At 40.0% G+C, this 27,460-nt stretch overlaps 1 protein-coding gene across 1 annotated transcript in view; it reads left to right on the top strand.

The window, feature by feature from the left end:
• LOC136863561 (CLIP domain-containing serine protease B4) overlaps nt 1–27,460 on the top strand; it is a 243,077-nt gene that overhangs the window by 78,745 nt on the left and 136,872 nt on the right. Inside the window, exon 2 of the mRNA XM_068225994.1 lies at nt 25,791–26,159. Within this exon, the coding sequence (XP_068082095.1) occupies nt 25,791–26,159 (369 nt within the window). The remainder of the gene's footprint in view (nt 1–25,790; nt 26,160–27,460) is intronic.

The raw sequence follows: 27,460 nt of genomic DNA, 5'->3' as shown, positions 1-27,460 counted from the left end.
TTACTTCGAGAGGGCGCCGAGTATCTCGAAGGCTCCGTTCAAGACACATCTCCCATGTGCCATGCACCCCATCGGCACGGGTCGCGTTACAGCTTAGGGTTGGGTGGTGCTTTAGCTTCCTCCTCCTTGTATACCGAATGGTTACCCAAAAGGGCTCCATTCGGCATCGCAAGAAAGGAGCTACTAGTCCCCCTCACCACGCAGAGGATCTTCAATTGAAGAGGGTAACCGAGGTTATCCCCCTACAATTGTAGAAGCACACGCGAGGGGGGAGGTACCAGATGGCTGTGGATGTAAAGGTGGTTAAATGAGTTTTAAGAAGTAGGACAAAAATGGGCGTATTAAAACCGTTCAATTTTACACTTTCCAATTTCAAAACAAAGTATTTTGCTGTAACACTTTGCTTCTTCGATCGTGCTAACCTTTTTGAAGCAATTGTAGCTCGTCTTAAACTTGACAGTTAACTTACACTTTCTAATACAATAGGGAGCAGTATTAAATTACCGCTTAAATAATGCTCAAACTGTTCGATTATTCATACACGTTAAGTAAACAGCTGCTCAAAATATAATTAGCCTACTTTCATCGATCTGTATGTATGTCTACCACTTAAATTACGCGGAGGGAAAGTTAAGCGCTACTTTACAAGTAGGTGGTAGAACCAGCCCTTAGTCTCGTTTCTTGATACTGGGTCGGGATGAGATGAGATTAATTTATACGGGATGTTTCTACGGCCGGACGCCCTTCCTGGCACCAACCTCAATTGAGGAGCTAATGGAGATGAAATGTGTTATGGTGAATGAAATTGGGTAAGGGGTGGGAAGACACAGCTCTGGCCTATGAATAGGAACTGTAAGGGCATTTACCTGGAAGTGAAAATATTAAACCACAGAAAACCATTCGGAGAACAGCCGATGGTGGGGTTCGAACCCACGCGTTTCCCGAATGCAGAACTTGGCTCCATAGCCGTAGCGCGTTAAAACGCACCGCCACTCAGCCTACTTTCACCTATAGAATTAAATTATAATTTTTGTCTACACGCTCGGATTAGGTGTACAAGATTCCAGAACTTAATGTTAAGAAAATGTTTAGATTAAAATAAGTTGAAAAAATTATAATTCTATAATGATAGGGTGAAAAGATGAGATTACATTCGGGAAATAGTGGGTTCAAATCCCATTATCGGTAGCCCTGAAGATGGTTTTCTGTGGATTCCTATTTCCACAACAAGCAAATGCTGGGGCTGTACATTAATTAAGGCCACAGCCGCTTCCTTCCCACTCCTAGACCTTTCCTATCCCATTGTCGCCTAAAGACCTATCTGTGTCGGTGCGACGTAAAACAAACCTTCAAGAGCGAGGTTGTGAGGAGTACGCCCTAATTAGCAGTCCCCTGGCTGCATGGACGTTGGAAATACCTGACAGGCTGCTGATAATTTTACAGTGATCGCAAATGGGACACGAACTGGTTTTTCTTCACATTCTTGTTTTCCACTGGAATGGAAGTGATCGCAAATGGGACAACTTTTGCTGTGATCGCAAATGAGACTGATCGCAAATGGGACACAACCTTGGCCGCAGAACAGGGTAGAGCAGAGCAGGACAGCGCGCGGCTGACGAAACTGCGAAGTGCATGTGAGCGCACATTGCCACGCAGGGTCTCGTCGGTTTGCTGAAGGAATAAACATGTTTTCTTCAGACTCTGTGATATTGAGGTATGCAGCGTAAAGGGGCTTCTTTTCTTATTCTTCAAGCATTCATGATTTTTTCTCATTTACCTTGTGCTGATGACCACGCGACCAGGCGAGTTGGCCGTACGGTTAGCTGTGAGCTTGCATCCGGGACATAGTGGGTTGGATCGGCATCCCTGAAGATGTTTTTTCGTGGTTTCGCATTTTCACACCAGGCAAATGCTAGGGCTGCACCTTAATTAATGCCACGGCCGCTTCCTTCCCATTCCTAGACTTTTCCTATCCCAACGTCGCCGTAAGACCTATCTGTGTGCGACGTAAAACAAATTGTTACAAGGTGACCACGCGGTTGTACACTTTAAGACAATCCCAATAAAAACCACCAGTTTACAAGACTGAACAATATTTCCATGTTACGATGTTCGGCGTTCGTATGGACAAAGCAACGAAAGTCTAAATTCATTTTGCCTGGTGTGAAAAGATCCTAGCATAGTAGATTTGATCACAGAATACAACAAGACCCTAGCAAACCCTGAACTACCGGTACACTCTGATATCTCAGACCTCAAAATCAAACGACTTCGTTCGAGACATCCACCTCTTGCAGCCGAGATCAATCACATCGGGTTCAACATCACCGATTCCTACAGGGAAGAATGGATGCAAAATGCTCCAGCTACATGCCTGAAAATGCCATGCATCGATAAGACAGTTCCAGGGTTTGATGAACCTCGCAAGGTAGGGTCAATGCTCAACCGACTCAGGACGGGACACGGAAGATGTGGGGATTCACTTTTTAAATGGCGAATGCTCTCCTCTCCGCTATGCGACTGCGGTGCACCGCGACAAACTATTGAACACATCAGGGAGGAATGTAGCATCAGAGCATATGGAGGGGCATATGAAGACTTCTTGATGGCAACCCCAAAATGTATTGAGTACATACAAAATCTAGATATTTGTTTGTAGTTTTGTTCATTGGTTATTGTTGTTCATTTGTAATAATGCATTTGTATGCCATACGCTAAATAAATAAATAAATACCCTACAGTTCATCTAAGATTTAATACACAGATTCAAATTCAAAAACAAAATCTTTGATCATAAACCTTCATTCAATCACTTTGTCAATTGACCAAGGTTTTTAGAATTCAAAGAAAATTAAATCAATCACTTTTGGTGCAAGCCTAAAGTCTGTTTAAAATCATTAAACATAATATCAAATTGCAGTTGCTTTTTGAATCCTAAAGTCAAATTAATGATTTTCAATCACTTGTTTCAGACATCCTACAGTCCAGATATATAAATTAAACATAATTTGTAAATTGTGCACTTGTCGTAGAACAAGCCCTACAGTTTAATTGGGTTGTTATCAAGTGACTTCAGATTACATTGACTTCTAAAAGAACATTCTAAAGTTCATTTTAAAATTGAACTCCAGTTATACTTGTTTTGGAGAGAAACCTAAGGTTCAATTAAATATGACCTAAAGTCTTGTTAAATGACCTCCTAACAATTTCTACAAGTAGTAGGATTGGAATTCGCACGATCGAAAATTAGTTTGTTAGACCAGGCATTTTTCACTTAATATGCGTAGCACCGTTGAATATTGAGAATGATTGAGTGCCTAATTAATAAGTCGGTTAATGTTTAAGTGTAATTACTCACTCTAGAAAATGTAAAATACACTTATATCACCTGAGTTCTGCTTATAAGAGTAGTTGAAGTACGGCTCTGCAGCTTGATGACTGGAACTTCTGCAGCAAGCAGCCTGGAGTGAATCACGTTCTATCCCACGAAGTTACCTAATCCCACGAAGTTATCACGTATTAATCCCACGAACATACCACGAATAATCCCTCGAAGATATCACGAATAATCCCTCGAAGTCGCTTGTCCTACGCTGGATACGACGTTCAAGGTAGTGTGAGATTACGATACTTCGCCAAGATTTCCGGTGTTTTAAAACAAAATGCAGAAACACGGGAAAGTCCAATTGGCGCTATACTGCACGACGTAGCACTATCAATTCTTAATAATGAGTTGCATTCCACACAGAGATAAGTTTAGATGCACAGTTTGTACTTGCACTTTTATAATATGGCAGTGAATATGTGACTTGAAATAGCACAGTCTATGTCACAGTTCGAACTACACGTCAAGTTTCTGTGGTAATAAAATGAGATCACTTCTGAAGTTGAAAGCACAGTCTTTAACTACACAGTTGGTATGACATGAAATTAGACATTAGCACAGTTCATGATATCCACAAATTATGTCGTAAGTTCAGCATTAGAACGAGTGTCACAGTCCATTAAATTCACTAGTAAATGCAATTAACACAGTCTCTACAACAGTCTCTAGAATTCTGGCATTCACTGCTTAAGTGGATTTTAATTGTGAGTTTTCATAAGGGTTCGTATTACCTAATATCACCATAAGATATCCTTAACATTCAGTCCTTTTCTCGCGACACTGGTCGAATGTTCAAGAAAATACGTGGAATTTGACTACACTCAGTCCTGTCAATCACTGAATATTCCATTGGAATAATACTTAAAATAGTTCATAATCGTAATTATAGACGAGAAACATGTCTCTGAACGCATGAAATTGTCACTAGTTGAAAGTGCTTATTACCGTACGTGATCGCAACTGAGTTCAAATATACGTCGAACTAACAAAGTCCATAAGGCTGTCAACTTGGCAAATTTAACACTTGTACTTAAATACACAGTTAATATCACGAGATCACTATTTATTCAAGAAATTCGTAAGTCTTATACGACGAAACTCAATTTTATAACACTTTATAATATTCCACTCGTTCACGACGCGGTTGAAGTTTTCCACTTATTACGATCTCGCAACAATGAAATTCAAAGTCTTACAATAAGACAGAATAATAGCTATTGGTGCGCAAATGCCCTCGATAACATTCAGTCACATCCTCTTATCTCCTCTAGCTCGAGGCACCCAAGCTTAACCGTCGCTCATCCCCTTCCATCCACACCACTTCCGGCTTGAGGCCTTCATGATAAATACACACTAAAGGGTGCAGCTATCTGTCTTAAAGTGGTAGCAAAAACTAGGTGGCCTAGACGTAGCTAGGCCGGAACATGCACCTCACCGCTGAATCACCATGATTCAACTGAATTAAGTTACCTGATATACCCTCGTGAGAGTTCAGTTCATTTCAAGCACCACACAGGCACAGACATACAGAGTTCATGTTCAGTAACCAAAATGAGTTGATCATTCAACAAAATATGCACAAGCAACAAAAATATGTACAACACTGTTAACCGAAGGTACATTGACTGTGTTCTCATCCATTATTATGCAGTGCGAAATTTAGAAAAATGAACTATTCACACACCCTATAGAGTTCTCAGTTCAAATCACAAACACAGCACCTTAATTATACACTCTGAAATGAATAAAAGAAAAAATGTTCACATGAAACACATTAACTGTTAGCCACAACGATCCTGTTTAATGTTCAATAGATAATGGAACTGACTTCTTAACAGGTCGTTTAAAAAGACCACTGTTTGTTCTGATGGTAGCAACTTCTGCAACTCCATCCTTCCCAAGGTGAACTGTCTCCACCACAGCCAACTTCCAAGAGAGAGGAGGAAGGTTGTCCTCCTTCGGAAGAACAACTGCTTCAGTAGCTAGGTTCTCCTTGGGACACGTCCATTTCTTCCTCTGTTGCAGTGAATTCAGGTAATCGGCAGACCACCTCTTCCACAACTGCTGCTCCATTGCCTGGATATGCTGCCATCGAGACAATCTGTTGATGGGCGGGTCAGTAATGTCAGGCTCAGGAATGGTGGTAAGGGGCTCACCAATTAGGAAGTGAGCAGGTAGTAAATAATTAAGGTCACTGGAAACATTGGATAAGGCAGATAAGGGGCGAGAATTAAGACATGCTTTGATCTGTGCAGTAAGGGTACATAGCTCCTCAAATCTCAGTAGCGCATTACCCGCAAGTCTTCTCAAGTGGTATTTCATGGACTTGACAGCTGCTTCCCAAAGTCCGCCGAAGTGTGGAGAGCTGGGTGGTATAAAGTGCCACGTGATGCCTTCCATCACTAATGAATTCCTTATCTCTTCACAAAAGCTGGTTGAAAGGAATAGTTATCAGAGATCCAGCATCCTTCAGTTGGCACCAATGATGTTAGTGCCCTTATCACTATAGATGATGGAGCATTTCCCATGTCGAGCTATGAATCTCCTCAGGGCTGCCATAAAGTCATCAGTAGAGAGGTCACTTACCACCTCCAGGTGAAGATCCTTGGTAGCCACACAGATGAACAATGCAATGTAGCTCTTCGTTGTCTGTTTGCTTCTTACATTTCCCCTCTTGATGAAGAAAGGTCCAGCATAATATGTTCCTACATTAAGAAATGGGTGAATTTCTTGCACTCTGGTCACAGGGAGTTGTCCCGTCAGCTGTTCAGCTGTTGACACCTTGAATCTAAAACAGGTCAGGCACTTGTGGATGACTCTTCGAACAACTGCGCTGTCCATGGAAATCCAGAATCTTTCTCTTAACGATGCAATTACTAATTGAGCATCTGCATGTATAAGCCTAGTGCGTTCTGCCATCACAACAAGGCTTGTGAAAGCATGCTGGGGAGGAAGGATAAGCTGGTGTTTAGTGTCATAAGGTAGATTTTAATTTACATGTCTTCCTGCTACCCTTAGCATTCCCTTATCATCTAAGAAAGTATGTAAATCTTCAATTTTACTCTTCCTGGAGATGCAGCATTTATAATTGTGATCGGCTATCTCTTGAGCATAACACACTTGTTGTGCAATTTTGATACATGAGTGCAAGGCCATCTGTAGCTCTTGTGCACTTAATATCCCTAACCTCTTGTCTTGAGGATTGGCACTATTGTAAATGAATCACAAACAATATGCAGTTACTCGAGTCAGTCGGGATAGTGACGAGTACTTCAGCATAAATTCATCCCAATTGGTACCTATCAACATGACTACAGGAAGTGTACTTCGTGACTCAGGTAGTTCATCTTCTGCATGGAACGAGATTGTATCTGGCCGTGATTCAGTGGGCTCAGTTACCTAAGATGGTCCATGCCACCACAGATTCATAACTCATAGTTGTCCTGGAGCAACACCTCTGGATATTAAATCTGTTGGATTGCGACTGGTAGGAACATGCCTCCATTCTGCCTTGTGAGAGTATTTTTAACTGAAGAGACTCGGTTGCCCACAAATGTTTTCCAGCGAGTAGCAGGAGATGCGATCCAGGCTAAGACAATGGTGGAGTCCGTCCACAGGTAGAGCTTGCTGACTGGGAATGACAAAACTGGACGGGTCTTGTGAAGTAGTTGGGCAAGTAGGAGAGCTCCACACAGTTTAAGTCTTAGTAGTGTCAGTTTCTTCACCGGTGCTACTCTGAATTTAGAACATAATAATCTGGCACAGGCCTGTCCTTCTTTGTCGACAGACTGTACATAAAAACAAGCTCCATAAGCTCGTTCTGAAGCATCAGAAAAAAGACATGAATTTGTACATCAACAGGCCCTTACATGTGACTAACCGCTCAATATAAAATTATCCTGCGGCCTGTAGCAGAAGGTGAAGTTATTCCCATTCTCTGACTAGTTGAGATGGAAGTCTGTCATCCCAGTTCAAATTGACTAGCCAAAGTTTCTGCATAAAAATCTTGTAAGAAATTACCAGAGGTCTGACCAACTCAAGTGGATCAAATATTGATGCAGTGACAGATAAGACATTTCGTTTAGTTACATGAGTATCAGCATGATAGGGACTGTCTGAATACAGATTGCCACAAATGAGAAAATTATCAGTTACTGGATGCCATAATAGACCTAATGATTTCATGCTAGTGCCTTCATCAAGACTTAAAGACAGTTGGGTTTCCCTGTCCTCTTCTGAAACTGCTTCCAGTAATGCTGGGTGGTTTGCACACCATTTGCTGAGGTGAAATCCTCCACTCTCTAGTAAATTAATAATTTCAGACTGCAACTGAAGAGCGTCCTGGACATCATCACAGCCACCTAATATATCATTAACATAAACATCTCTGCCAACAATTGTGCTGCTCTGGGGAACCTCGATTCTTCATATTCAGCAAGTTGCTGCATTCATCTGGTAGCTAGAAATGGTGCTGATGCTGTACCATATGTTACAGTTGTGAGTTCATAGTGAGAGGGTGGGTCCCTAGGTGATTCCCTCCAGATAATCCGCTGAAGTTTCCTATCAACTGCATGAACCACGATTTGCCGATACATTTTAGCAATATCTGCAGTGAAGGCAAAAGTATGCATTCTAAATCTTAGATTGATAGAGTAAATATCCTGTTGCATTGTTGTTCCGACCATTAATATATCATTCAATGAAATATTGTTAGAAGTTTTAGAAGATGCATCAAATACAACCCTAGTTTTGTTAGTTGATATACTAAGCTTAAAAACTGGATGATGGGGGTAGATAATAGCTTACACCTTCATTCCCTGACAGTAGATGTATATGCCCCATGGCCTCATACTCGCGAAGAAAGTTACAGTACTCGTGCTTAAGTGAGGGCTGCCTACCGAAACGCCGTTCTAGTTGAGTTAGTCTTGACATGGCACGATTAAAGGGAATTTCCTAGAAACTCAGGTTCTGCTTGAGGGGTAAGCGAACTATAAATCTACTGGTAGCATCCCTAGTTGTAGTCTCTGTAAAATGCCATTCTGTAGCTCTCTCTTCTCTTGTCATGACTGGGGATGTAAGCTCTTCTATTTCCCAGAACCGTTGTAGCTGGGTGTCTAACCTGTCCTCTTAATTCAAGAAACATGTGGTTAAAGCAAGACATTTCTTTTACCCATGATGGTAGTGTCCAGCAATAATCAATCCTAGTTCAGTGTCTTGAAGAACAGGATAATCTGGTGATCGAGTTCTGCGACCGGGTTTCGGTAATGAAAAGAAATGTTCTGCGCCTCTTAATATTTCAGTGTCACCTCGCTGGAAGAACTTTGGGTCAGCGAGCTTCAAGTCAGTGCGCAAGTTCCAATGCTCATGCTGAATGTAACTACTGGGCATGTTACCTGAGGTACGTGGAAAGACAGAGCAAGTCATACTCACAGTTAAGTTACTTACAGTGGATTGCAACTCTAACTGAACACTGTACTTTGACTGAGAAATGGAATCATTTATGCCGCTGATTGGAATGGGATTCTTCATATTCTTAGGGCCTAATCGCTGTGCTAGACTTTCAGTGCACTGTCAAGAAGTGCCCGACAGACATGCATTTGCCCCCTAGAATAATACCTTGAACATGGAAGTAGACAGCAGAACCCCTACATGGTCTCTTGTACTGCAGTATGTGTGAGAGGAGTTGGATGCAGTTTGATGGGCTGTACCTCCCTCTCTACCTGATAGATTATGTAATGGGGTGTGATGTTTCCCACTACATAATTTACAGCCACGTGATTTGCATTGTTTGACAGAATGCTCTGTATACAAACAGTTAAAACATAAGTCCATTTCCTTAACCCTTCTGTGTATCTCTACCACACTGAGAGCTGCAAACCCTTCACATTTAAATATCGGGGATTACCATGACAGCAGAGATACTTGATTTGACTGATAGTGGTGTAAGTGTAGCGTGCTTGAGTATCCCCTTGAGGTTTAGGCTTATTCCTATCAGCTTGTTGTCTGTGCAATGGTACAGTGTGCTGTGAAATAGGGAAGTTCTCCAGAATTTGCCGTTTGTGCTCAAAAAATGTCAGCAAGTCATCTAGTGATGGAACCTCAGTGTCTGCCTGTGATAGTTCCCAGTCTCCTCTAGTACAAGCATCAAGTCCTTGAGCATTCAGTTTAGGTAAAATAATTTCATGCAGTGGAATGTTAAGTTCTAGGGCCTTGAGTGCTTTCAAATGACTATTCAAAGTGTTAGAGTACCTTAACACCTCTGTAGCTGTTTCACTGGAGTTGATTTTAAAGAAAAGAGTGCCTTAACATGAGTAGGTGCGATTGGCTTCTTGTTCTCAAATCTGTCTTTCAACTTTTTCCACGCTGCCTAATAATTCGCCTCTGTGATGGGTAAATTTTGAATTAATTTGCTAGCTGGGCCCTTGAGTACAGATGCTAAGTAGTGAAATTTCTGGACACCTGGAAGATTATTGTTGTTTTGGACCATGACTTGAAAACTGTCCGCGAATGAGAGCCAGTTTTCGTATTTTCCATCGAAATGTGGAATGTTAATGGCCGGCAACTTTAAACTCGCGACGCTGCTGACCTGAGTTCTTCCTGAATCTACCGTATCATGCGATGACTCTTCAAGGTTCGCTGTTATTTTACTCATTTCGCCCTTTACTTTGTAGTATTTTGTTTCGAATTCGGCACGCGCCTGATCATGAAATTGTTTGCTTTTAGCGACTCCTAATTCTAATTCTGACTGCACGTCACCGAGCTCGATAGCTACATTCGCTTAAGTACGGCCAGTAACCAGTAATCGGGAGATAGTGGATTCGAGCCCCACTGTCGGCAGCCCTGAATGGTTTTCCGTGGTTTCCCATTTTCACACCAGGCAAATGCCGAGGCTGTACCTTAATTACGGCCACGGCCGCTTCCTTCCACTTCCTAGGCCTTTCCTGTCCCATCGTCGCCATAATACATATCTGTGTCGGTACGACGTAAAGCAAATAGCAAAAAAAATGACTGTACGTCATCAAACTTCGACATTAATATATTCATGTCTTCGTATCGTAGTTTAATTTCATCCGAATTCGAATGCTGCTGAGCGATGAAATTCTCAACGAAGGTTTCGAGCGAGTAAGTTGCGCTTTAAATCGTGACCTCTGCTTAAGAAGCTCTTGCGTTGTTGAGGATTCCATGATGGAGGGGGTAACACAAAGACAAGGAGAAAAGTAGAGATTTAAATGAGTAGTACTGACCTGCCTTCTCCGCTTTCTTTACCTCTGGTGCTGGAATATCGAAACATGGACTGCCAGATGACGATATTGATTGATGATGATTCCAGGTATTTCCATGTGACTGTTGAAGCTAGCCTTCCATACTACATGCCACGCTGCTTTCACGAGGTCCTCGTGGTGTAATAATCCTCCCCGGTATTTGGACCGTGTTTTGTACATGGATCACTTACTTGATTAAATGACATTTATTACACTTACTACGCATATATAGCACATTATAAAAACAGAATACTGGCTATTGGTGGGCAGATGCCCTCGATAACATTCAGTCACATCCTCTTATCTCCTCTAGCTCGAGGCACCCAAGCATAACCTTCGCTCATCCCCCTTCCATCCAGGCCACTTCCGGCTGCGGGCCTTCAAAATAAATACACGCTGAAGGGTGCTGCTATCTGTCCTAAAGTGGTAGCGAACAACTAGGTGTCCTAGCCATACCTAGGCCGGAAAACTTATTAGGATCCAAGGACACTCACTTCCTTTTTAGGTATTCTATACCATGACCGTATCGATCACACACATAATTAATTAAAAATTGATTTAGGCGGTGGAAACTTTTGTCAAGCTCCTTTGTCCATATTGGAGTGAAGTTGCATCAGGTTGCATCAGTTTGCACAACACCTCCGACTTGGTGGTGTAAACATGAGTCCGTCATAGCTGGAGAAATCCCCAGAAAGAGAGCGAGCTATGAAAAATGACAAGGAAGGAAACAATATAGCATTTACTCAGCCCAATAAAAATGGCCGAAACACGGCAATGCCAACGTGTGAACTTGATTTGTATTGTAAGATTTCGAGATAAGGAATAAGGAATAGTACCGTAACTTCCACCGCAAGTTACGTATAGATATCCGTTAAAACTATAGCGAAGGTAATAATTTACTACATTAAAAAACACTCATGTTTGTCTGTCACTGTAGTCACGTCCTAGTTCGTGAACCATGGGCAACGGCTGAGTGGCCTAGTAAGTGGTCCTGGGAGTCGGGATACCAGTTGCTATGGAATGGGAGTGGGCATCTCGGACATATTCTGAGTCATGGTCCTCCTTGTGCTCAGGCAGCTAGGACTATACAATTCACCGGTGGTCCATAACCCGTTAGAGGAGAGATCCTCACTTGGATTATGTGCAAGTAGGGTAGCATCCTGTTTCATGAATTTACCCAGCTCAGAACATGTTAAGCAAGCCTCGGACCTATGGGAGTAACGGAGTCCCACTCCCATTTGACAGGCGAGGGACTCCTTGGAAACAACTTGGTGAACGAAATGGAATTCGATGGGGAGCTATCATTATCAATGAGGCTTATTGAAGAAAGAAAGTAGAACTGGCTGAGTCAGCACAGAGGATATATCTGGATGTGCTAGGAGTAAGTGATATTCGGGTAAGGGGAGATAACGAGGAAGAGATAGGAGATTATAGAATGTACTTGACGGGTGTTAGAAAGGGAAGGGCAGAGTCTGGGGTAGGGCTCTATATCAGGAATACCATTGCGCGCAACATAGTTTCCGTTAGGCACGTAAATGAGCGAATGATGTGTGTAGATTTGTCAGTTGGAGGAATTAGGACTATAATTGTGTTCGTGTATTCACCATGTGAGATTGCAGATGAGGATGAAGTTGACAAGTTTTATGAAGCATTGAGTGACATCGTGGTCAGGGTCAACAGCAAGGATAGAATAGTGCTAATGGGCGATTTCAATGCGAGAGTTGGGAATAGAACTGAATGATACGAAAGGGTGATTGGTAAATGTGGAGAAGATATGGGAGCTAATGGGAATGGGAAGCGCTTGCTGGACTTGTGTGCTAGTATGGGTTTAGCTGTTACAAATACATTCTTCAAGCATCAGGCTATTCACCGCTACACATGGGAGGCTAGAGGTACCAGATCCATAATAGACTATATCTTAACACACTTCGAATTCAGGAAATCTGTTAGGAATGTACGAGTTTTCCGCGGATTTCTCGATGATACAGACCACTATCTGATCTGTAGTGAACTAGGTATCTCTAGGCCTAGGGTAGAGAAAGTGAAATACGTCTGCAAACGAATAAGGGTAGAAAATCTCCAGGACGAGGAAATTAGACAGAAGTACATGGATATGATTAGTTAGAAGTTTCAAACAGTGGATAGTAAGCAGGTTCAGAATATAGAAAGTGAATGGGAGGCATACAGGGATGCTGTAGTAGAAACAGCAAGGGGATGCCTAGGAACAACTGTGTGTAAAGATGGGAAAAGGCGAACATCTTGGTGGAATGATGAAGTGAGAGCAGCTTGTAAACGTAAAAAGAAGGCTTATCAGAAACGGCTCCAAGCAAGGGCCGAGGCAGACAGGTATTTGTACGTAGATGAAAGAAACAGAGCGAAACAAACAGTTGTTGAATCCAAAAAGAAGTCATGGGAAGATTTTGGTAACAATCTGGAAAGGCTAGGTCAAGCAGCAGGGAAACCTTTCTGGACAGTAATAAAGAATCTTAGGAAGGGAGGGAAAAAAGAAATGAACAGTGTTTTGAGTAATTCAGGTGAACTCATAATAGATCCCAGGGAATCACAGGAGAGGTGGAGGGAATATTTTGAATATCTTCTCAATGTAAAAGGAAATCATCCTGGTGGTGTTGCCAACAGCTAAGCTCTTGGGGAGAAGGAGAATGATGTTGGTGAAATTATGTTTGAGGAAGTGGAAAGGTGATAAATAAACTCCATTGTTATAAGGCAGCAGGAATAGATGAAATTAGACCTGAAATGGTGAAGTATAGTGGGAAGGCAGGGATGCAATGGCTTCATAGAGTAGTAAAATTAGCATGGAGTGTTGGTAAGGTACCTTAAGATTGGACAAAAGCAGTAATTGCACCTATATATAAGAAAGGGAACAGGAAGGATTGCAACAACTATCGAGGTATCTCATTGATTAGTATACCAGGCAAAATATTCACTGGCATCTTGGAAGGGAGGATGCGATCAGTCGTTGAGAGGATGTTGGATGAAAACCAGTGTGGTTTCAGACCACAGAGAGGCTGTCAGGATCAGATTTTCAGTATGCGCCAGGTAATTGAAAAATGCTACGAGAGGAATAGGCAGTTGTGTTTATGTTTCGTAGATCTAGAGAAAGCGTATGATAGGGTACCGAGGGAAAAGATATTCGCCACACTGGAGGACTATGGAATTAAAGGCAGATGATTAAAATCAATCAAAGGCATTTATGTTGAAAATTGGGCTTCAGTGAGAATTGATGGTAGAGTGAGTTCTTGGTTGAGGGTACTTAGAGGGTTAGACAAGGCTGTAATCCTTCACCTTTGCTGTTCGTAGTCTACATGGATCATCTGCTGAATGGTATAAAATTGCAGGGAGGGATTCAGTTAGGTGGAAATGTAGTAAGCAGTCTGGCCTATGCTGACGACTTGGTCTTAATGGCAGATTGTGCCGAAAGCCTGCAGTGTAAAATCTTGGAACCTGAAAATATGTGCAATGAGTATGGTATGAAAATTAGCCTCTCGAAAACTAAATTGATGTCAATAGGTAAGAAATTCAACAGAATTGAATGTCAGATTGGTGATACAAAGCTAGAACAGGTCGATAATTTCAAGTATTTAGGTTGTGTATTCTTATTTTTTTTTTGCGGGAGCGAAAGCTGGGTGGACTCAGGATATCTTATTCATAAGTTAGATGTAACAGACATGAAAGTTGCAAGAATGATTGCTGGTACAAACAGGTGGGAAGAATGGCAGGATGGTACGCGGAATGAGGAGGTAAAGGCTAATTTATGAATGAACTCGATGGATGAAGCTGTACGCATAAACCGGCTTCGGTGGTGGTGTCATGTGAGGCGAATGGAGGAAGTTAGATTACCTAGGAGAATAATGGACTTTGCTATGGTGGGTAAGAGAAGTAGAGGTAGACCAAGACTACGATGGTTAGACTCGGTTTCTAACGATTTAATAAGAGGTATATAACTAAATGAGGCCACAACACTAGTTGCAAATCGAGGATTTTGGCGACGTTTTGTAAATTCACAGAGGCTTGCAGACTGAACGCTGAAAGGCATACCAGTCTATAATGATAATTAATGAATGATGAATGAATGGATTAAAAAACACGATACGCCTGTAAACTTCCATTTAAAAAGATGTTAAAGAGATTACACAGTAATAGTTAACAGTCATTGTATTGTTATTGAGTATTGTCGCTCTTCACATTCAAATACTGCATTGTTGGCTACAGTCGTGAACAAAGGGTGTAGTGTAGTCAGGTAAATATAAATAATAATCAGCTGATCTTGTATTCCAATCATTTGTAGTTCAGAGTACGTAGTTAATGTATCCGTAATTTATGTTTCGCTCCCTCGATCTTTCAGTATTTATGAGCGGTTAGCTAATAATAATAAGGTTCATATATCCCAGTAATTGCAATTCAATTCCCTGGAGTAGTAGGAGTAGATTTGATAGAAATATTTTTCTGAAATTATTGTAGACATCCTCGTATTTTCCAGTAGGCCTAACTAAGGACGCTTTTATTCTCCATCCCGTGGAGTAGGGAGAAATAATAGTAATCCACCAGCTGTAATAATCACATAACCACATTTCAATTGAGAATTGTAGGGAAGATATTATATATTAGATAGTATCTTGCCTATTATATTCGTGTTTTTCTTTGTGTACGGCAATCCTTTCGATACTTAAGCAACTAACCAAATTCAAGGTTTCATTTCTGTTAGAGCATAGTACGATAAAGTAATACTAAAGAAATAATCTTCTGTCTACGCATTTAACTTTGTTGGTAATCCTTGATACAGTAGTTCTTGCGAATTACAAACTTTAGGCCCAATTCCAATTTTCAATTATATTTGTGCTTAATAATGACCTATTGTAATTAGGATACGTCTGAACGTAGTTTAAAAACTGTTGTAGTGTATTGTAGTGACTTATTAGAAATTAGAGTGCTTATTCTTTTATTTTGGGTAGTCTTGCGAATTTCAAAATTTAATTGTAATTTCCATTTCAGTTTGTGCTTAGTAATAACCTATTGTACACCTGAACGTAGTTTAAAATCATTGTAGTGTATTATAGTAGGTATCTTACTATAAATTAGTGTGTTTATTCTATTACTGTGAAATATTTGTGTAGTATATGTAGTATCTATAGTATCTGTGGTATCTGTATTAACTCTCTTACTAGAAATCTGTTGCAGTAATTAGGATAGACTTAACTGCAGTTTAGAATTGTGTAGACCTAATTCTTGTGTATTGCCTTCGGTTTTCAGTAATTAACAGCAATTTAAATTCTGTTAGGGCGTTAAAGAAAAATTCGTACAACTAGGTAGTATTGTAGTGTAGTAGTAGCTAATATTCATTAACTTGTTGTTGTGTGATCTTTGTCAACTATCCTAGACAATATTTCTTTCCTTTCATTTTTATAGGCAATATATCTTTCCTTTCATTTTTATTTTGCACAGAATAAGTTATTTTCTTTTTCCTTTTCTTCCCATTATTCCGTAAATAATGGCTAAGGAGTGCAAGTGTAGGAAGTGTGGGTGTGGCCAGGCATTAAGGAGAATGAGGGAGGAGTTCTAGAGTTTGAGGGAGATAATTGGGATTCTCTCAGAGGACAGGAAGGAAAGTAGGCCTCCCTCAAATAATGTACAGGATACAGTAGGTGTAAAGGAGGGATGGGAAAGAAATAGGGGAACCGTAGAAGGCAGGTGGTCTAATGTTTTAAGGGGAAGGAGATTGCAGGCTAAGGGCTCTGTTCAGGATCAGAATCGGTACGAGTCACTGCAGGTAGAACAACCGAGGGAAGATGAGGAACAGGGAACTGTTGCTGAGATGTGTGGAAGTAGGAGGAAAGGAAAAGGTAGGAAAGGGAAATGTAGTATAGTGGAAAGGAAAACACAGGTGGAACAGGGTCAGGGGAGGGAGAAAAGGGAGGAGGAAGTAGCTTCTTCATCAGTGAGAGAAGATAGGACTGACCAGGTGGGGAGGGGATCAAATGAGATGGGTAGCGTTGAGGCTCTGGTCATGGGGGATTCCATCGTTAGACATGTGGCGAAAGTGTATGGAGGAAAGGAAACCAAGGTAGAGTGTTATCCAGGAATTAGGTTGAGGCAGACGTTGAGGAAAGTAGAAGAGATGGAAGATGGAAAGGTGAAGGTGGTAGTGTTTCACGTTGTTACTAACAATGTAAGGCAAGCAGGTATAAGTACCAACATAGATGGGGATGTGTGAGATCTGGTAAATGCAGCACGGATAAAGTTTAAAGAAGCGGAGATTGTTATCAGTGGAATACTGTGTAGGAGGGATACTGACTGGAAGGTGATCGCGGATTTAAATGAGACTATGGAGTGGGTATGTGGGAAACTGGAAGTGAGATTTCTAGATCCTAATGGGTGGGTAGGAGACAGGGATCTGTGCTCAGATGGCCTTCACTTAAACCGCAGTGGTACATATAAGTTAGGAAACTTGTTTAATAGGTTTATAGGCATGTACATTAAGGGAAACGGGATGGCTTATGGAGCGGTGTTAAGCGAACAGTGAACTGGAAATCAAGTAAGAATGACATAAAAATGTTAGTGCTCAACTGTAGAAGCATTGTAAACAAAGGAATCGAATTAAGTAATTTAATAGATATATACTTACCAGATATTGTAATAGGAGTTGAATCATGGCTGAGAAATGATATAATGGATGCAGAAATATTCTCACGGAACTGTAGTGTGTATCGTAGAGATAGGATAGGAGTGGTAGGATGGGGAGTATTCATTCTGGTGAAAGAAGTATTTGTAAGCTACGAAAAAGTTAAGGATGATAAACATGAAATTCTGGGTGTAAGGCTCATCTCTAAAGATAAAAGGCAACTAGATATCTTTGGAGTGTAGAGACCGGGAAAGGGTAGCGCTGACGCCGATTCAGAATTATTTGATAAGATAATCAGCTATCTTGGAAATGATATGGGAATGATATGGAAAGGAGGTGATAGTAGCAGGAGATCTCAATTTACCAAATGTCAATTGGGAAGGTAATGCGAACGACAGGAAGCATGAACAACAAATGGCAAATAAGTTAATATGGGACGGGCAGCGGATTTAGAAAGTAATGGAACCAACTAGAGGAAAGAATATATTTGATGTGGTGCTGATAAAACCAGATGAGCTCTATAGAGAAACCGAAGTAATAGATGGTATTAGTGATAACGAAGCTTCTTTGCCGTGGTTAAAAATGTGAAAGAAAGGAAGGTATTAGACTATTAGAGGGAGTTTTCAAAAAGTAAGTATGATCGCTGGAAAATGGTAAAAAAATATAAACAGACTCTGGGATGGTTTTAAAGCAATTGTTGAGGAATGTGAAAATAGGTTTTTACCCTGAAAGGAGGTAAGGAATGGTAAAGTTCCACTATATTATAACAGAGAAGTAATGAGACTAATAAGGTGCAGGTTGGAACGAAATAGAGTTAGAAATGGTTATGGAAGTATGGAGAAATTGAAGGAACTTACTAGGAAATTGAATCTAGGAAAGAAGTCAGCTAAGGATAACATGATGGCAAGCATAATTGGTGGTCATACAAATTTTAGTAAAAAATGGAAGGGTATGTATTGGTACTTTAAGGCAGAAACAGGTTCAAAGATGGATATTCTAAGAATCATTAATGAACAAGGGGAGTGTTAATGCGAGGATCTTCAAAAGGCAGATGTATTCAGTCAGGAGTATGTAAAGATTGTTGGTTACAAGGATGATGTCCAGATAGGGGAGGTGAGTAATACTAAAGAAGTATTAAAATTTACCTGTGATAACAATGACATTTACAGTAAGATACAAAAGTTGAAAACTAGAAAAGCAGCTGGAATTGATGAGATTTCTGGGGATATACTAAAGGCAATGGGTTGGGATGTAGTACCATATTTGAAATACTTATTTGATTATTATTTGGTTGAAGGAGCTATACCAAGTGAATGGAGATTTGCTATAGTAGCCCCTGTGTATAAAGGAAAGGGTGATAGACATAAAGCTGAAAATTACTGGCCAATCAGTTTGACATGCATTGCATGTAAGCTTTGGGAAAGCCTTCTTTCTGATTATATTAGACATGTTTGCGAAATTAATAACTGGTTTGACAGAAGGCATTTTGGGTTTAGGAAAGATTATTCCACTGAAGCTCAGCTTGAAGGATTTCAGCAAGATATAGCAGATATCTTGGATTCAGGAGACCAAATGGACTGTATTGCTATTGACCCCTCTGAGGCATTTGATAGGGTAGATAATGGAAGACCACTGGAAATAATGAGTGCTATTAGACTAGAAAACGGAGTGACTGAATGGGTGGCTATAATTCTAGAAAATAGAACTCAGAGAATTAGAGTAGGCGAAGCTTTATCTTACCCTGTAATAATTAAGAGGGGAATTCCTCTAGGCAGTATTAATGGACCTTTATGTTTCCTTATATATATCAATCATATGTGTAAAGAAATGGAATCAGTGATAAGTCTGTTTGCAGATGATGTTATTCTGTATAGAGTAATACATAACGTACAAGATTGTGAGCGGCTTCAGGGTGACCTCGATAGTGTTGTGTGGTGGACGGTGGGATATGGTATGAAGATAAACGAGTTTAAAAGTCAGGTTGTGAGTTTCACAAATAGGAAAAGTCCTCTCAGTTTTAATTACTGCGTCGATTGGGTGGAAGTTCCTTTTGGGGATCATTGAAAGTACCTGGGTGTTAATATAAGAAAAGACCTTCAGTGGGGTAATCACATAAATATGATTGTTAATAAAAGGTACAGATCTCAGCACATGGTTATGAGGGTATTTAGGGGTTGTAGTAAGAATGTAAAGAAGGGGGCATATAAGTCTCAGGTAAGACTCCAACTAGAGTATGATTCCAGTGTATGGGACCCTCATCAGGATTACTTGATTCAAGAACTGGAAGAAATCCACAGAAAAGCAGCTCGATTTGTTCTGAGTGATATCCGACAAAAGAGTAGCGTCACAAAAATGTTGCAAAGTTTGGGCTGGGTAGACTTGGGAGAAAGGAGATGAGCTGCTCGACTAAGTGGTATATTCCGAGCTGTCAGTGGAGAGATGGCGTGGGAGGATATCAGTAGACGAATAAGTTTGAGTGGAGTCTTTAAAAGTAGGAAAGATCACAATATGAAGATAAAGTTGGAATTCAAGAGGACAAATTATGGCAAATATTCGTTTATAGTAAGGGGAGTTAGGGACTGGAATAACTTACCAAGGGTGGTGTTCAATAATTTTTCAATTTCTTTGCGATCATTTAGTAAAAGGCTAGGAAAACAACAGATAGGGAATCTGCCCCCTGGGCGACTGCCCTAAATGCAGATCAATGTTGATTGATTGATTGATTGATTGATTGATTGATTGATTGATTGATTGATTGATTGATTGATTGATTGATTGATTGATTGATTGATTGATTGATTGATTGATTGATTGATTGATTGATTGATAAGCATATTAATTAGTAAGGGAAACCTCGGCATGTCATATGCTTTTATAGTAGTCCTCTGCCATAATTATAATTTCTTATAATATTTCAACGTGTGGAAAATTACGCCACCAGAAGTTTATATAAGCACCAGTAGCGTACCCACGCTTGCTAAAAACGCAGATCCGGACGGGGGATCGCCCAAAAGGCATCATTTTGATAATAAATTTCAGATAAACCGCCGATCTGTTTGTATTCCTATATAACAAAACTACTTAAAAGTCTAAGGCCCGGTTTCATCAACACATGTTAGTACTTAACAAGGTGTTAAATCATTTTAACATACGATTTAAGAAAATTTGCGTTTCATCAACAACTGTTAACATTAACAAATGTTAAACTGCGTATTAAAGTTATCATCAGCCATTTGCAATGTTAAATGGCTAACATTAGCATTTAGCAACCTGTTCCAAAATGGCTGCTGTGAATCTCGCTTTCGGTGCGGAATTGCTCTATTTAGATCTTTTACAAAACAATCCTGATCGAAGAAGAGTTTAGCGACGTAATGACTTTTGAAAATTTGACAGATGCGGAATTTCTTCATAGATGCAGGTTATCGAAAATAGTCGTTGCTAAGGTTGTTGACTAAATTCGAGTGAGGTTAGAATATCCTACAAAGAGAAAACCTCTTTCTCCAATGTTGCATGTACTGATAATATTACGATTTTTTGCTACTGGTTATGTTCACATAATGGTCGGAGACAATGCTGGAATTTCTAAAGCCACTGTTAGTAGAGTTGTTTGACGAGTGTCTGCAGCAATAGGATCCATGAGGAGGAGGCATATAACATTACATTCCCTTCAGTAGAAGAGCGTCAGCAATTTATTCGCGACTTCTATGAAATAAGCCGTTTTCCTAGTGTTTGTTCTAGGTGCAATAGATTACACACATGAAATAATCCAATCATCTGGACGCAATTGGGCCAAAATATATCGTAATCGGAAGGGATAATTCTCTGTTAATGTTCAGGTGATTAATGAGCCTAACCTCCAAATCAGGGATATATTTGCTAGGTGGTCTGGTTCTGCACACGACAATACAATATTTAATAACTCCCATATCGGAGCACAGTTTGAAGTTGGACAATTAACGAAGTGATTTTGTTAGGTGACAGTGGATACCCGATAAAAAAAAAAGTATCTGTTAACCCCACTGAAACCATCGCGGATTTTCTCCCACGCCTCGTCCTTTTGTTTTATCGTCAAGCCATCCGTTCGCTTGCACTCAATAACTTATATACATTTACTAACTAATTAATTCAATTAACAACTCTTTTTCGAAGGAGTAAAAATTAGAACTACGATTCCGTTTCACTTCTCGGTCCACATTTTACAGCTGTACTCAAACAAAAGCGCATCGGAGAGCGCTTTAAAACAGCATGTTCGTGCCACTGCCTCCTTGATTCGCACCAGTTCGCAATATTGGAAGAGTTAACAGTCGATTAGTTAACATTTCACAAGAAAAGTTTGATGAAACGTAAGAAACCTAGCAAGATGTTAAAATTTTAACTCCGTATTAACTAACTACTTGCTAGTATATATTTAACATGTGTTGATGAAACCGGGCCTAAGTCACAGATTTGAGCGCATTGCCGTTATCACACAACTCGTAAAACCACTGATATGCAAAATGTGGTGGGGACTGTTCGCCGTCTATTGTTCGTGCAGGGGTGAAATTATATAAGTGCCCGCCATGATGAGGAAGTTAAGACTTGACGGGAAGTATCGGAGGCAGACGTACGGTCCGCTGGTGTCTTGGCCTTACCTGTATTCGGGAGCGCTAATATATATTTTGCCAGCACGCTGTGTGAAAACTTTGTCAAGTTATAGATAAAGTTAAAGTACAGAAAGTATGTGGTAATTTTGACTAACGGGACAAATATATAACCGGATATTCGACCGCGTGTTTGATGTAATTTAATCGAACGTCATTAGACTTATTACAGTGAAGAAGAGGACCCTAGGATTATGAAGGTGCTCAGCTGGACAAGAAGAGGATTCGATCCAGTGATCCACGCCAGCACCATGAGGGGTTAAACGACGCCAGGGGCCTTGCCGAGGTCCGAACCATGGATTTCTTGACATGACGATTATATCAAATTTCATGTATTGTCCGATTAGATTGCACGGTTATTTTTATGTAAATATGTAGATCACATAAGCTAGGTCAGTAATGTATATTGCAAGTATTTTTGAATTAGGGAGAGACTTGTGAGTGGTCTTCATATTTTATTAAATAATGTTTAACTAGATGGGTACGGAAATTCTGTAATATGGGCTAAATTTCAGGGCCTATAGAATGTAAATTTAAAGTAACGCGTGTGCATGTTTTAATGATGAAATATCTGAAAGTTTGATAGTGCTTTAGAATGAGAGGGTAAAATAAAGGTTTGTTTCATTGAAGATTTCAAACGTTAAACTTAATATCTTCCTTTATATGGAATATTCACTCTATATTGATAATGCATGACGGTAGTGTCTTCAAAATGCCAATATTGGCATAATAATCATGGGTGTAGGAAGGCCCTCTGGTTTTAAAGTAAATTTGCATGAGTCGAATATAGAGATGGCTGTATTAATTTGTGTAAGTTGTGGCAAGCCTGGACACGAACGGACGTTCTCCCATTTTTTTATATAGAGTATTCCTTCTATGTCAAGAAGTATATGCTTTTCTTTAAAATGAGAATAAAGTTATGGATACGCTTAAATCCAGTTGAGATTTTTGTCTGAGTTCAAATTTTCAGGAAAACATAGGCTGATTATTCTGTGCGATCGACTAGATGTGAACCTGGGTATACCAAGTCTATGGATGTGACATTGAAAAGATGAATAGTGCCTTGATGTGAGTTGAAAAATTGTAAGCGGGCAGAGAATTAATAAGCCAATGAAGCTTTTGAATATGATAATAGGATATCAGTTGAAATTATATATATTTGTCAAGCTTCCTCAGGGGGACAGGTCGTCTTACCTTGAGTGTGTTTAAAATGAGTGATCTACGGCCAGCCATTACAAGGTGTGACTGTGTGTTGTATGATTTATGGTTATAAAAGGGCGCGCTAGTCCACCCTCGTAAGAAGGGACTCTGCCAAGTGTATTGTTCAAGCCTGTGCACCAAGATGAAAATCTAAAGGATTCACAAATATACGATCGCATTTAGAAGATTTCTTTTAAAATCATTCATGTTTTTATCTGTAAAGACATTAAATAACTGGAACGTCAGTATTGTATTTTTGTTGATCTTATGAATAATTGAGATAGGTAATTTTAGAGATCAATTTGTCGGTGGCATCCTGGAGACCACCGATTCGAATTCCAAGGCAGACCCTGGATTTTTGTCGGTTTGTTTTTTAGTTCCTCGAAATACAGCCAATCGCATGTGTTTATTGCTGATACTTCTGTTTATAATGTGTGTATATAACTTTTGAATATGTTCTTTGATATTTATTTCATGTTTTATGTATGAATTCGAGAACGGGTTCTGTCTTGTCATTTTGTTATCGGGTTCATTGAGATGTGGGTTCGATTCCAGACCCGACATCTTTTTAATTGTACTGTTGGTGGTGATAGTGTCCACTAGTAATAGCTTATTCTTTTGTTTATTAATTAGAAGTATAATTAAATAGTTAGGTGACCACTCCAAGTTGTCTCCGATTTTGGCGTGGACTGTGTGTTTCTTCTAATAGTGAAGATAGCTTGTAATGAGAACCGTCGCATTTACAAGGATATTCCTGTACTTAACAATATTTCAAATTAATAATGTTTAAATGATCTAGGTGTACTCATCGTCATGTCAGAAAGGAGACGATCGATCAACTGATTAAATTATCAAATATAATGAATTGTTGGAATTCTCACTGAACCGAGTCATATCTCCAAGTTTGTATTTAGTCCACCAGACATTATACATTTTGTTTTTATTATGTAGTTTTATTCAGGGTTGCATTCAATTAATTATGTGTTTATCAAGGTATAATAAATAGGTTTAACACTTTCGTTTACTTATCATTTGCTGTAGAAATGCATCCTAGTTTCCTACGTTCACTTATACCTTTAAGTTAGTTTAGTGTTGTATTTAGATCTTATGCCACGAACGCACCATGACCCTGGGAGGCCGGAGGTTTGATTCTATGGAACGTAAGAAGTGCAGTTGATCTTTGCACGGTCGAAAGAGATTTTGTTCACCCATCACTTTGAAGTTTACTTTTCTTCGCTTTCTAGATGAGGTGGCATTTGACTCTAGACTGAAAAGGTCCCATACCATCGAACGCCTTGGCGTATACTGTATGGCGGCGGTAGCCTGGTTTTGGGGGCAATGATGCTGTCATATATGTTTATGGGGCAATGGCATGGGTGGTATGGTTGCAATACCACCTAAACTCTGGAAGTTTGAACATCTATCAAAATAAAAGTCTGGGCGAAGTAATACCTTAATTGGCCTCCCCCAAACTGAAACCCTGGCTACGCTACTGTTAAAGCTCAAAAACCACTTTACAAGCATTATTGGACTTGTTATATGGGATACATCTGTGAGCCCCTGTAAGTGATTATATCCGGGGGAAAACAGTGCATTAGTGCCCATCTGGTTTTATAAACAGTCACTGTGGTATTTTTATGTAGTTCAAAAAATTCCACCTTGCCTATGGTGTTGTGTAGGTTATATTTCATGGCATGTTTTCATGCCAGGTCCTTGGTCAACTGTCACTTTTATGCTCCTCATAAACACATTTCCCGGGTTGTGCTGCTGCATTGAAATGTAGAAACAGTTTCCCAGAATCACACCCATGGTTATCATTCTCATCATCGCTGCTTGAATGTTCACCATTGAAAATCAGATTGTCGAGAACTACAGCACTTCGATTAAACCTTTTCTCTTTTGAAGAGTCAAATGATTTTCCATAATTTGTCAGAATATAAACACTGAGTGGTAAGTTTTCGTAATTTATACAATATTATACCTTCGGAAACAGTGGTTATATTACACTGAACACCACATTAACTTAATTAAATGTAAACGTACCGTTATAAAAATTGTATTCGGTGAACTAATTGTAACTGAAAGATTGAACATAATACAGTAATTGTAGTACTTCATGAAATGTATGAACACAATTTTAAAAGCACTCTTCCTCGATCAACTACAAAAGGGTGACTGGTGCATGCATTCTTCTTTCAGTTCAAAGTAGGCTGCAGCTGACGCCATCTGTTGAAGTAGTTCATCTTTCTACCACCGGGCGAGTTGGCCGTGCGCGTAGAGGCGCGCGGCTGTGAGCTTGCATCCGGGAGATAGTAGGTTCGAATCCCACTATCGGCAGCCCTGAAGATGGTTTTCCGTGGTTTCCCATTTTCACACCAGGCAAATGCTGGGGCTGTACCTTAATTAAGGCCACGGCCGCTTCCTTCCAACTCCTAGGCCTTTCCTATCCCATCGTCGTCATAAGACCTATCTGTGTCGGTGCGACGTAAAGCCCCTAGCATCTTTCTACCGGGACACTTCCAAGTTTGTCGAGTTTTATAATTCTTCACGGACTGAACTCATTTTCAGCTAGTGATAAGCGACCTGATTATAAGATTTCTATTTGTTAGTACTCTGGTTCTGCTCAATTATATGCCTTATCTATAATTTTCATGTTTTCATTTCAGAGAATATTGGGGAACGTTGCAGGAAGCCCAGCAACCGACCGGGCATCTGTGTCAATATACGTGAATGTCCAGTGATCTTGGCTATCCTCGATGGACAGGATCCAGATTTGAGAATCCTTCATGAATCCCGCTGTGGCTTCTCCGGAAGAATACCAGTGGTTTGCTGTCCAGATCCTGTGGTACCCATCACACAGCCTTCTAATACTAATCAACCATCATCATATGCGGTACAGGATGTTAGCAACCATCGGAATGTGCACCTTCTTCCCATGGACATCTGTGGACCCGTGGCTGATGCAAGAATTTATGGAGGCAAAGAAACTGGACTTCTAGAGTTCCCTTGGATGGCACTCATTGGATATTTGATTAGTGAGTAAAAATGTCATTTGAATATCAGGATTTCTCTCTTGTACACATACTACTTTCATATAATTAGCTTTATACTGGTTGTGGAAAACATTTTACCGTATCCAGAGAGTAGAATTTAGTAGAATCACCTTAATCTTAGCCCAGGGGACATGTAAAAGAATGGAATTAATCTATATATGTAGCCTATATGGGCAGCTGGTACACAACAGATGAACAGTCTCAACCGTGCTGCAGTGCACAACATAAGGAAGCTAGATTATATTTCTTATCTTTTTCCTTTCTGCAGAGTTTGGTTGTCAACTGCTATCCCGAAAGTTCAAACTAATTTTTTATTTGCTATTGGTATTTTCTACTGTAACTTCTATTATCAGGTCTGTGTCTAATTTTTTTACAGCTAGTTTAATCTTCGTATGAGAATATTTCATTTTATTTCATCTCCTGCTGGTAAAATATTCCCGTTTGGCTGATTACCATATGCTCCTGTGTTTACAGTGGTAGCGATAAACAGGATGAAATGTCAAGTTGTAAGTTTCACCAAGAGGAAAAGTCCTCTCAGTTTTTAATTACTGTGTTAGAGTGTTACTGCTTTAAGTACTTAGGTGTTAAAAAGGAAACATCTTCAATGGAGTAATCGCATAAACGAGATTGCAAATAATGTTTACAGATCTTTTCAGATCGTTAGGAGGGTATTTAAGGATGTAAAGGAGAGGGTGTGTAAATCACTGGTACGATCCCAGTTAATGTTTCCAGTGTATGGGTCACATATCAGGATCACCTTTCCATTTCATATCAAGTAATCTTGGTGTGGGTCCCTTACACTATAACCATATTCTAATCGGGGTTTTAACAGTGACTTACACACCCTCTCCTTTACATCCTTACGACAACCTGTAAATACCCTCACAACCATATGAAGAGATTTGTAACCTTTATTTACAACCTCATTAATGTGATTCCCTGATTGAGATCTTTCCTTATATTAGCACATAGGTACTTAACAGTGATCTCCACGAGGTACTTTCACTTTATGAAAGCTGTACTTAAACTTGAGAGGACTTTTCCTCTTGGTAACATTTACAACCTGACTTACCATATTATCATTGCCTGCTCTACATCTCACAACATTGTTGTGGTCTTCTGCAGTTGCTCACAATGCTGTAACTTATTTACTGCTCTATACAGTATAACATCATCTGCAAAATGCCTCAACTGTGATTCCAGTTCCTTAGGTACTCATATCATTTATATACATTACAATACATCAAGATCCAACATTACTGGCTTGCCTGACACCCCTTGTG

The sequence above is a fragment of the Anabrus simplex genome, chromosome 2, assembly GCF_040414725.1.
Source record: "Anabrus simplex isolate iqAnaSimp1 chromosome 2, ASM4041472v1, whole genome shotgun sequence".
In the NCBI taxonomy this organism is placed as follows: Eukaryota; Metazoa; Arthropoda; class Insecta; order Orthoptera; family Tettigoniidae; genus Anabrus; species Anabrus simplex.
Note: the sequence above shows the minus strand (reverse complement) of the source record. Positions and strands in the feature narration are given on the sequence as shown.